Below are 12,291 nucleotides of genomic sequence, written 5' to 3' on the forward strand. Positions count from 1 at the left end.
CATAGACAGTTACATAAACCAACATGTAATTGTTTCAATATGCACACATACACTTAAAACAACCTCTACATTGTAAAATGTTCAACTTCAAACCTGTAAATTATCCTTTAGTCAGGATATTGACCAACATGTAGAAAATGTTGTACAGTGTACATTGATTCCCCTTTTTTATTGTGTACATGTACATACTTCTTTTTTTTTCTTTAAAGGCCACTTTTTATGGCCACTTAATTTTTTTAAGGATTGGAAAAGTTCACATTATTAACACTTTACCAAAGCTTCAGACAGGATATAACCCTGTCTGAACACCTTGCATACCAATGTGTACTCTACATACTATGATGAGATTGATAAAGACAGGGTGATCACTGCTCAATTAAATGCAGAATGTTGGTACAGTGTGTCATAATGTTTGTTCATTGTTTACAGCCCCTGTTACATGTTTAGTATCAACTCTTGTATGACACCTACAAGGCTTTTGCTATGATGTAAAACCAAAGTTATGCAATCACTGAAATGTGTCAACCATTGTTGCTTATAGAAGGAATATAAATACACAGAATAACTGAGAAACCTTAAAAAAAAACATAATAAATGTGCAGTTTCTTGTGGTTTTTTGTTTCATAATCTTGACAAGATTATCATCAAATTATTGATTGGGGAATAATATTTTCTGAATGGGGCAATTTATACCTTCTTGTTTGAGCCACATGACACTCTTTAACGAAATCACTAAATTAATGCTCCTGCTTTCAAAATATATGTCTGAAAGATTAATGCTAATATTTAAACAAATAATGAAGAAAAAAAATGAATGTGTGTCACAGAACACTCAAAGCCATTATAAAAAGTGAATTTAGCAAGAAAGGAAACCAATAAATACAGCTGTTTATGAAAATATATATTTCTGCACGTTAATGTCAAAATGAGCACAAATACTGTAGTTCTAAAGAAAGGAACAGTAAATATTAGAACATGTACAGTATATGTGGGAAGTTTCCTCTTCAATTACCTTCCTGTATTGAGGAATTTTCCATTTGAAAGGGTTATTCTAATAATCCACTGTGAATAGTAAGTACATACAGGTACACACAGAATAGTTCATGATGATTTTAGCCAATTACATGTAATCACAGTACCAGCTCACAAATTTTACATGAAGCCACTTCTACATTTTTTCAAGAAAAACTGAGATTTTCAAATGTCAAACCTTTGTCAAGGTTTTGAAACTGAATTGCATGAAATTTGTAACTGTTCTTGAATATATAAAAAGGGAGGAGTATGCTCTATAAGATATCAATACACCACGTGCATAAATCTCATATAAGAACTGACTGTATCCGGTAATAAAAAGATAGTTAATCAATCTATGGGAGAAAGTCATTACAATGTCAATCCATGAACAGTTTAAAAAACAAATCATTTAGTATACTCTTCATGCACTGTCAGTCTGATATGCATGTTTACTGACAAAGTTCACTACAGATATACAAACTATTTATTAATCTTGACAAAAGGTCTGCCTAGAACACAAATGTCAAAAACTTCAGGGCCTTAAAATTTACTTCTTCATTTTCAAGGGCCAATTCATAAAACTTGTTATAATAACATATTTGCAATAACAGTTTAACCCTAAAAACACCAGGGGGGTGAGGGGCTATTCACCCTCCCCCCTTGACATTTTCAGTTACCGCTCCGGCAAATGCGTCACTCACTGACTTTTTCATATGAAGTCTTTCGCATCTTTTTGAACAAAATTTAAGATGGGTGTGTGGTTGAAAAATTATGCAACATTACACAAGTACAAAGTCAATACAAATTGAGTTTTCTCATCTTATTCATACAGATACATTTTTACTTTTCAGCTGAAATTAATTTTGGCATAATTATCATGCCAATTTTGGCATCCAAGGTATCACGGGGGGATTGATTCAGCACCCCTCTCCCCCAGTCATCATATAACATCAAAAAAAGCCCCGCCTGGTTAGGGTTTATAAAAGCTAATGAAATCATATGATTTGATTGGCTGATAGATAGTGTATTTGTTATAGAAATCATGCATTATTTCTTTATGATAAGCCTTCAGAAACCCAGGTATTGTTGTAAAGGTACGTGCAATCTGGCACAATGCTTAATGCCATAGCTGGTCAAAGTTCAAAGTAAGTTTAATTGCATATACCATCAGGGATCTTGTTCTATTTAAGTCATCAAAACCATACATGTACAACCCTAACATGAACCAGATGGACCTTGCATCAAATCCAAATTTTTGACAGGAGCTGATCCAGATGACTTAAAACATTTGCTAAGATAGGTCCACCCAAATATTTGTAATGGCCAAATTTGTTCAATATTATTATCACATAAAAATACATCTATAGACAAATACCGGTAATTGTTATGAGTTGTTGATCACTGCTCAAGCAATTAATTTTAGAACAGGGGTTCTCCGTTGGCAGGATATGTGCCACTTGGGTTAATGAAGCCTAAACAATAATTTTTCTAATTGTGTAGGGCCCATTAATGTTGTTTGCAGTGTATATAAACAGACTGAAGCTATCCAAAAGACATCATATTCAGATTTTTTTTTGAGGGGGGGGACTCTATCTCCTGGACCCTTATCATGAGGTTTCACTTCAACTTGCTACACATATGTACCATCAACTGGCACTGACAATATTGATAAATAGTGGATAGTGGAGGTAGATAATGCAAAAAAAAAGAAGAAACATTGTATATTGATTATTATATAATATTCTTTTTAAAAAAATTAATGAACAATATTTAGAGCACATGATTTCTTTTGTGTCTTTTTTTTTCTGAATACCCCAGATTGAAAACCTTTCATAGCTCCCAATACCTACCATTTTCTCAGCAGTTTCTCGTAGCTCAGCAAAGTCTTTTACAACTTCTTTTTGCTCAATTTGATCTTTGGCAATCTGTCCAATATGGATAGACTTCATGAACTTCCTCACATATTGTTCATCATTGTGAAAAGCTGTAAATGCTTCCTGTGGATGGAAGTGAAAATTCTTTTTAATTTTTTTAATCATTACCAAAATTAATCCATTAAGTATCATGATCAGCATTCACCTGTAGGCTATACATCATACAGTGAAACCAAGGGGGGAAATACCTTGATGCTCTATCATTACCTAATCACAAATTTAATCAATTAGGAGTTTCTTTTTCTATATGATGCAACTCATATATTGCATATAAGAATGACTAAGTAAAAACAAAATAGTGAAAGGGAACCAAGTCAATTATTCCATTGATAGTACGTGTTCTGGCTCTTAAACAGCAAAAAGAGCCTTACGGATCCGTCCTGTCCAGCGTAGTGTGTGATGACTTTAAACCCTCCCGGATGCCTCTTGCTCCACTGTGTGATGTCATAGACCTGGTTATCAACTACCAGCCACTTCTCCTTCACGGTCTTGCCATCGTGCTTCTTCACCTCATCCCAGGTGACATCACCCACAAACCTCCTGGGCTTGTGCACGGCACCCTGTACCTCTCCATTGGCTTGGTTCCTTCCCAGACCCATCTTTCACGCTACGGAAAACTACTTTACAAAAGAGTTAGGGAAAAGAAAACAAAAGACTTCATAACATTGAAACAGGATAGAAGATGAAGTGAACAAATTAAACATGTAAATCATAAAAAAACAAATATTGATGATCAAACTGATGCAAAATTTAAATGACCATTTCGTTTTTCAAGCTCTTGCACATGCGTCAGCAGCTCCATGATGCCTACAACCTCAAACATTGGAAAATGAATCCCTTTTGCAGTTCAATTCTGGGAGCTGATGGCAGCATGTACAATCAATGGCCGACAGTGACATTGGAGGTTATTTAGAATTAAAAGTTAAAAGTGACAAAAAGTTAGAGCTAATGTTGCAAATACAAACATAGTTACATGTATTTGATTTATTACTGAATGCTGAGAAAGAATGATTTTACAAAGCTAATTATTCAAAAATAATCCTTAGATCAATGTTTGTTTTTTTTTAAATATCTTTATAGCCTACATTACCGGTACTAGTATGAAGTGCTGCAAAGTATGACAAAATGACCTCGAATCTGAAAAGATGGTCAAGTGGTTTGGAATCACTCCTCACTGACATAGATCTAGATCTCATAAAGCCTTTGGCAGGTTTTTGGTATTTTCATAGCACAATAGCTCCCAAAAAGTGCTGATCCTATATTTTTTAACAAGCACATGAACCCCCATTTTTAACTTTTACACGTAGGTCTAGAGATCTACAGTCTTTGCCTTCCTCTAAGTTACAAGTTTGCAAATTATGGTGAAAATGACATGGATTTTTTAAAAAATTACGGAGAGCATAAATTGCAGCATTTATTGTACTTCTCAGATTTGTATATTTGAAATATATTTCAGGTGCTATAAAATTGAAGTATATCTAATGTTAACATCTAACTCTGGAGTCTGTACAAAATTGGTGAAAATGATGTGGAATGTCCTTAAATTAAATCCTATCCGCCCACTCAGGGTGACCAGACATCCAGTATTTCCCTGATCATCCCTTATTTTGTTCCTTTGTCCCAGCATCCTAACAAACCCTTCCCGAGATGCCTATTTGTCCTGTATTTCAGAATATTGAAGAAAATATAGTTGATACATAGAAAAGTGAAGAATTTTCACCAAGTAATCAACAGATGAAAAAGCAAAAACAATAAAATCAATTACTAATAAACTTTTGCAAGCTCTGCAGTGATTTTCTTGCTACCAAATACATTACATTTACAAAATTACTCAAACCTAAAACTCAATCACACAGTCGAAGCCTGTGAAGTTCCACAGATAAATTATTGTTTCAGATTCCATTTCATAAAACAAAAGCCACACTAGGTGATCGTGCATTTGCACTTCCTGCCCCTAAAACTATGGAATAGCCTGCCATTGACATAAGAAGCTCTCAATCCTTGACCTCTTCAAATCAAAATTAAAAACATATATCTTTAGTTAAGAAAATATGCTGTGTAGACATAAGTATAAAAGAGCTCTGAACAAACAAAGCTGAGTATATCCATATAAAAGCTGCGCTATACAAATTAATGTGTATTATTTAAATACAGATTCTCAATCGTGCAATTGTGCAAACAATCTCGCATGATAAATAGTTTTTCCACCAAAATAATAAGTAAATCAGCGGGAAATTTTTCAAAAAATATTCCGGATTCTCGGATTATTGATTTGGTGATGTAATATTTTCATAAGGAGATCTTGTTGTTTCAGCTTTCACTTTTGAGTCTTGTTGTGATCGATCGTGCAAACTTGTAATGGAATGAGAGATGTCTGTATGTGATGCTACAATATATCATTCAATATTTCAGTTTGACAATGTTTCAATTTGAAATTTCATTCATTTCTAAAATATTCTAGTTTTTTCTTTAATTCTTAATTACAAAACCCAAAATCATTTACATTTTTGTGAGATTTTATTTTTTTTGCTTGAAGTTTGAACCTTTTTCCTCTTTCTTCCATTTTTCTTTTCTTTTCTCTTCTTTCTTCATCCTTCTGTCCCTCCTGTTTACTATTTTTATTGTTTCTTCTATCTTTATTTCCAATTTTTCCTAGCTTTCTTTCCTGATCATTTCTCTCTCTCTCTGTCTCTGTTCATTTTTCTTTCTTTCCTTCTTTCTCTTATTTTCTTTCTTTTTCTTATATTTCCTTCATTCTTTCTTTCCTTGAATATTTCTTTGCTTCCTTCTCCCTCCCTCCCTCTCATTTTTCTTTTCGTTCTTTCTTTCCCTCCATTATTATTCTTTCTTTTTTATTCTCTCCTCCCTTCATTCTTTCCTCCCTCTGTTCCATCCTTTCTTTCATTGTTTATTTCATTTTTTCCTTCTAATCCTTTTCACTTATTCTTTCCCTTCCTGTTCCTTTTTCTTTCTTTCTTTGTTTCTTTCAAAGAATGAAGGAAACATTTTTCTCTCCTTCATTGTATCTTTCTTTTTTTTTTACTTTTTCTTCCTTTAATGCTCTCCTGTGTTTTATCTTGAAATCATATATTTATTCATCTTCCATTCCTTTAATATCTTTCTTTATCGATTTCTTAGAATGACCAAACCTCTTTTTTTTTCTTTCATCCTTTCATTCTATATTTCTTTTTCATTTTTCCCCTTATTTTTTTTTCTTTTCTCTCAATTGATCTCTTTTCTTTCCTCTTCCTTTCTCTCCTTCATTCTTTCTTTCAACCTCCCTTCCTTTTCTTTACTTTTTTTTTAAAGTCTAACATTGTGGAGCCTTCCTCATTGATTTTTTTTATCAAGACCTGACTTGGTTGATGCACTAATGCAGCGTGCTTTGTAAATTGTCTCATATTCATTTTGTGAAATCTGGACTTCTGGTCACCCTGTGCCCACTACTCACTAGCCTCTTGTCGTGGCCCTGGTGGTTGCTAGCTTCCCGGGCGAAGCGAGGGATTTCCTAATTCGCAAAGCGAATTAGGTCAGGGCCTCTTGACATCTGGGCAGAAATTATATATTCATGAGGAACGTCTTCCTAATGAATATACACAAATGCACGCATCCGTAACGTTGGGGAAGAACAACAGGAAACAAGATGGCGGCGTAAATATCGGGCAAGTCTCTTCCATCTTTTCATTATATTTTTCTCATTTTTTTTCTGAAGGGCAAGTCCAAGAATTCGCGCGCGTTACGTATGGGACATTTCAGAGGCTTCAATGACCTGAAAAATAGTGTTAATTGACTTTTATTAGATTGAATACCCTCATGATGGTAGACATCTAGAATAATCGTGGAAAAAATGGTGACATATGACCTTGACCTTGACCTTTTAGAGAGAAAAGATGGGCCGTTACGTATGGGACGCAGAAAAAAGACAATTTTTAAAACATTTTTTTCAAGTTGAGAATTCTCTGAAAGTATTTCATTTGACAACTTGTAACTTAGTGTGATAGAAGTCACAATACTCTAGTATATCTAAGGCAAGTTTCATGTCATAAGTCAAATCCCTCTAATTACAGACTCTAATTAAACAAATTAATGACATGTTACGTATGGGACAGTTACGTATGGGACATTTTGTCCCCATAGAGAACGTACACAATTTTCCCCATAATTAAGAAAATTGAAATAATTTAAAATTTATGGAAATAACCAAAGAGTTTCTGTCTTTTCAAATGTTCTATTGAGACATATTTGATATGACTGAAAAGGAAATTAGCCATTTCAACATTTTTTTTCTTGTTTTTCATGGTTTCATGAATTTCTTATGTATTTCTATTGTTTTTTATTTTTTTCATATTTTTCCATTTTCACAATTTTTTCGCTTCAGTTGTTTTCATTAATCAGTATTTATAACAAATCAGTGTTCAAAAACTAAAGAAAAGGTAAATAATCACTATTTAGAGCACTCTTTAAATTTGTTTTTCTCCATTCACTTTGTACACAAACCTACCCATTGCAGCGTCGGAATTACACGGGGGCGACGGGCGATTTCGCCCCCATGACAGCCCAAATCGCCCCTAAAAATTCTCAAAACCCAATGGTTTGGGGCGACTATTTATTTTAGAATCGCCCCAATAAAATACCATCGACAATGCAAAAAATACTTCACACAATTAAGTTCCCCGGCGGCGGAGCAAGCGCATCTTTTATATCGCCCTTGCCAGCTTCAAGTTGCAATATCCGAGCCTTCCGCAACACCGGAAGCTTCGCGATCGTAAATAAACGCGCAATGCAATATGGGATGCGGAGTACGCATAGTCTTTAGCACAGGCTTTTTAGAATTGTTGACGCACTTGCCGCATGGCTTCTGTATATGTATGCGTGCACAGCTGGTAAAGAGACCACATGCATCGTGCGGTATATGTACTAGGCGGTGTAAGCAATCAGTTGGACTGTGACAGCTTTGCTTATCGACATCGTCGAGTCGGAGTGCGAGATGGATAAGCAGCGAAGCCATATCGTACATGTATAAATGTAAATATCTGGAAAGCTAAAATCAAGTAACTTTCAATTTACGATAAGCACAGTTTCAAATTGCCAAGTGCGTCTCTTTTTCAATAGCATGGTTTCTCCATACTTCACCATGTGCAATATCTAATGCACACATTTCCCATTCGGGATATCACAATTCTGTGATATCGTAATTGTAATTGCTCAGGAAATAAATCCCTGTTCAGTTATAATTTACAACTATAAGCAAAGTGATTTTGGATTATTAAGGCTCCGTTTTGACAAGCAAAGACAGCGACTGTGAGGATAAAAGACTTGCACATCGTATGTGCTAGTCTTTTATCCTCACAGTCGCTGTCTTTGCTTGTCAAAACGGAGCCTTAATAATCCAAAATCACTTTGCTTATAGTTGTAAATTATAACTTTTTAATTTCTTTCTTGAAGAGGGGTAAATATCAGACAATAAATCATCAAACAAGGCTCAATCTAAAAAAAAATAGGACGCCGTGCGCTTGAGTGTGGTACTTGCATGCTGTTAGCTAGCCAGTTAGAGCTCAAGTTCTCTGCCAGAGCTCTGGGTGAGAATTATATCAGTAATGGCCTAAGTGATGGTGATTTTCTGTTTCAGATAGAGTTTAGATTTCATGTTAATTTTTGAAAACTGTCAAAACACTTTATGATTTCTTCATTGTGATTAATATTTAAGTTATTAATGAATACATTTTCACCGATTTTAGACTCTCCCAGAATGAAAGGAATTTTCTGTGGAGATCTGCGTTTTCAAAATAACTTGCGAAAAACCTAAGGTACATGAACCTACAATATTATGTACATAGCCTGTGGCTATGTGTCGGAATTTGAATAGACTGAGTAAGATATTGATTTCATTTCTTTAACATAATTTATATGCAATCCAAGTGCACTTCATAGTCACAATCACACACAAACACCCACACCCGTGATTCTAACCATGAAATTATTTTTTTTTTTTGATTTATTATTTGATCTGAATTCTCTCTCCATCTCTCCCTCTCTCCTTTATGTTTGTTTTATTCATTAATTTCATTTAGATTTTTTTTTTTTTTGGGGGGGGCGGGGGTTCATTGTTCATGGTTCATTAAAAGATGAAAAATAAATAAGCCCATGTGTGTGTGGTTGTAAAGGGGATGTGGAGTGAGGGTGTCAAAACACACTTAAACATTTAAATCTGATTTCTTAAATGTTTGAATAAGCCATTTGGGGCCTCAATTGGCTCAAATCTGAAGTGTGTGAAGCTGATTATTGTAAGGCCTGTAGGGCATTCCCCCACCACCGGGAGATAAAAAAAATGTTCTGAGCTGTTAGGCGTCACAGTGAGTCTCGTAATGTCAAAAGGTAATTGCTGATATGCGATAAAAAAGTAGCCCCATGAATTTGAAAATAGCCCCAAGATATTCAGTGGTAGCCCCAATGTAAAAAAAAAGTAGCCCCTAAAAAAAAAAAATTAATTCCTACCCTGCCCCATTGACATTGTGTATAAATGTCCCATACGTAACATGTTGTCCCATACATAACAATTTTTTAATTAAATTTTAAATAAAAAGTAAACTCTATTTTTAAAACTTTTGTGGTATAACATTTTCATACTTTATAAATTAGAACTTCCCAGAGATGCAACAATACAAGTATTGTATAAAATAACTTTAAAAAACATCCTCAAAACATTACGTATGGGACATTCCATCCTTGGACATGACCTAATTTGCATAATTAATTAGATGACACCACTTTTTTTCCCTCATAAGTATTAAGATGTTAGGGGGTCCATGTCCCACCTATGACTAAATCTCACAAGTTTTGTTTTTATTTTTATGAGTTTTTATAATTGTCCCATAAGTAATGCCCATTTTACCAATTATGCAAATTAGGTGCCCCAAATTAGCATAAATATGCATATTATCACACTTTTCTTAATGAAATTTTAAAATTCAACATTTAGGCTTTCTTACTCCACCAAAGATAACTTCTTAAATTAAAGATGAAATTTTGCCTTCTAGGGTGACCTTTTCTTGGACTTGCCCTGAATTCTTGTTTAAAAACAAAATTGATACCGTAGGAAATAATGTCAGAAATGAAGTTGTATCCCATACTTAGGCCATGTATGATGGGGGGACCTAAAGCTACGCACTTTGTTTAAAAACAACAAAAATTGTGCCAATTTTAATATTTGGACAAATTATCTTTCATTAATTTGTTGCAAATATTCTAAAGATCATAAACCAAGAAGAAAATATCACAAAACTCACAAAAAATACGAAAACCCCGCCGTGTTTCCTGAACACCTCTTAATTTCGCCGCCCGATGTAGAAGGGGTCCTAAAGCGACGCACTCGATTTGTAATGCAAAAAAATTGTATTTCCTGTGCCTCAAATAGTAAAATTAGTTGATATTATTATAGAAAAAATGTAACTCCAAAATTCCAAAGAGTTGTGGATTTTCTCTGCATTTAGAATTAGAGATTAACTGGAGCCTCTGAATAACAAACTGAATAGGAATCGTTCGTCACTCTGCAATCACAATTCCACAGAGAGAGTGCGCATTTGCCATTAAAAACTGCATGCACGATGAGTGGTGCGTAGCTTTAGGACCTGTGCCACACTCCGCTGTGCAGCTTAGGACCCCCTACGGCCATGACGGCCAGCCTACCACCATACATCATAAAGGTCTACACCTTTTTGAAGGAAAATAGAAATCTTGGGGACGAAAGTTTCAAGTTTTGGGGCCGTGCGTGCAGATGAATGGGAAGGAATACCTGGCTTCGTTGAGAGCAAGCATACGTTAGTAAATGATTTTACTCTCTAACTTAGAACTTGGCCTCCTGGCTAGCCATGATTGGCACGATCATGTGTGAACTTTGATGAAGAAAACCCGGGGGGGGGCACTCAAATTATTTTTTGATGGGGGTGTGCCTCGCTAAACACTGAAATGGGGGTCTAAGGAACTGACTACAAGGGGACTACAACTACAAGGGTGAAATACGGGGTCTTGGGAACTAAAAATGTACTTGGACGTGTGAAAAACAGGGTCTACGGAACTAAATCAAATCAATCAGGGCGGGGAAAATGAGGTCATGGGAACGGCACATTGTACCGTAACGACTGCAATCGCGCGTGCTCTATAGCTGGCTGTATTGTAGCTGAGGACATTTAGCTTGGAGCCGTGCGTGAAGCTTGCTCTCCGATCCGGGGTACGGTAGATTTTCACGGCTCGCGGTGCACAATTTTGGCAGGGCTTGGGAACGGAGGTGTTTCCTAACAGGGGTCTTGGGAGCTGGTTATTGAATAGGCAACTTATGCAACCTTAAAACTAGGCCTACAATAACTTTCTTATTTCTGGGCCCTGGGGCTATTGAGATAAATGAGGTGTTACATTAAAGGTCTTGATGAGCTCTAAATGATGCCATGAAGAAAACATCTTATTTCTGAGATCTAATTTTTTTGCAACATACCTAACTGGATTGCCTTTTTTTCTGACTTCTCACCTCCTGAGATTTATTTTTTGCAACATGCATATTAACTCTTAAAAAATTTATGACGTTTCTCTTTAATCTGTATAATTGGTGAGTGGAGCCAACATAGTTCTGCGGAACAACCAAAAATAACAGATTGAAGTTTTTGGTCCAACGTTAACGTTACCCGAATACCCGCCCACAATTGCAATGCACAACCGTCCATGCTCCACACATTGACTGAGTGATCATGCGGGCTACGTGCCGGTACCCTGGGCCTGGCGTCCAAGGGCAACCAATCCCCGCTCGGTTGGCTCGGCTGGAACTGGTCAAATCACATTGATATAATTCATGCTGTAAAAGGTATATGAATAAATTCCATTCGAAAATCAATTTCTTTCAATTTAATTAATAAAATAAAGTGAAAACAGACAAAATGTAAGTAAATTACTCACTTAAATTCCCGAAATTGATTACGGGTCACTCACACGAGCTAGCGGCAGCTGACAACGATTATTACAGTTATGCACTGTAAAGTATCGAACATGCGCCGGACCGATATCGTGCCCTTTGCCCTTCAGGGCCATGCGCGTGCGTGAACTGACAAATACATCAGCTTCCATGATGCCAGTGTTATTTAAATTCATTAATCAAGAACTTATCGTTTCAAAAAGGAGCTGTTATTCTTCGTTTTGCTTTGATTATAAAATTTCTCATAGAATAAGCCATGCATCGTTTGTTTTAGAACAATACATTTCAAGTCAATGATGTGTATACCTGGGAGCACAGAGTGTCGTTAAATGTGAAAGGTCTTTTCAATAGCATCGGGTGATCTTTCGCGTATGAGGCGAGAAA

General features: G+C 35.6%; 1 protein-coding gene across 2 annotated transcripts in view; it reads right to left on the bottom strand.

The window, feature by feature from the left end:
- Window positions 1–11,967, bottom strand: part of LOC121419865 (acyl-CoA 6-desaturase-like) — a 32,184-nt gene extending 20,217 nt beyond the window's left edge. Inside the window, exons 1-3 of one of the 2 annotated variants that reach the window (XM_041614330.1) lie at window positions 11,892–11,967; window positions 3,320–3,568; window positions 2,865–3,011 (exon numbers count right to left, since the gene is read on the bottom strand). In XM_041614330.1, the coding sequence (XP_041470264.1) occupies window positions 2,865–3,011; window positions 3,320–3,547 (375 nt within the window). In that variant the 5' untranslated portion in view covers window positions 3,548–3,568; window positions 11,892–11,967. The remainder of the gene's footprint in view (window positions 1–2,864; window positions 3,012–3,319; window positions 3,569–11,891) is intronic. The other variant, XM_041614337.1, reaches the window with a different exon arrangement.
- Window positions 11,968–12,291: the final 324 nt, after the last annotated feature.

The sequence above is a fragment of the Lytechinus variegatus genome, chromosome 1 (genome assembly GCF_018143015.1).
Source record: "Lytechinus variegatus isolate NC3 chromosome 1, Lvar_3.0, whole genome shotgun sequence".
In the NCBI taxonomy this organism is placed as follows: domain Eukaryota; kingdom Metazoa; phylum Echinodermata; class Echinoidea; order Temnopleuroida; family Toxopneustidae; genus Lytechinus; species Lytechinus variegatus.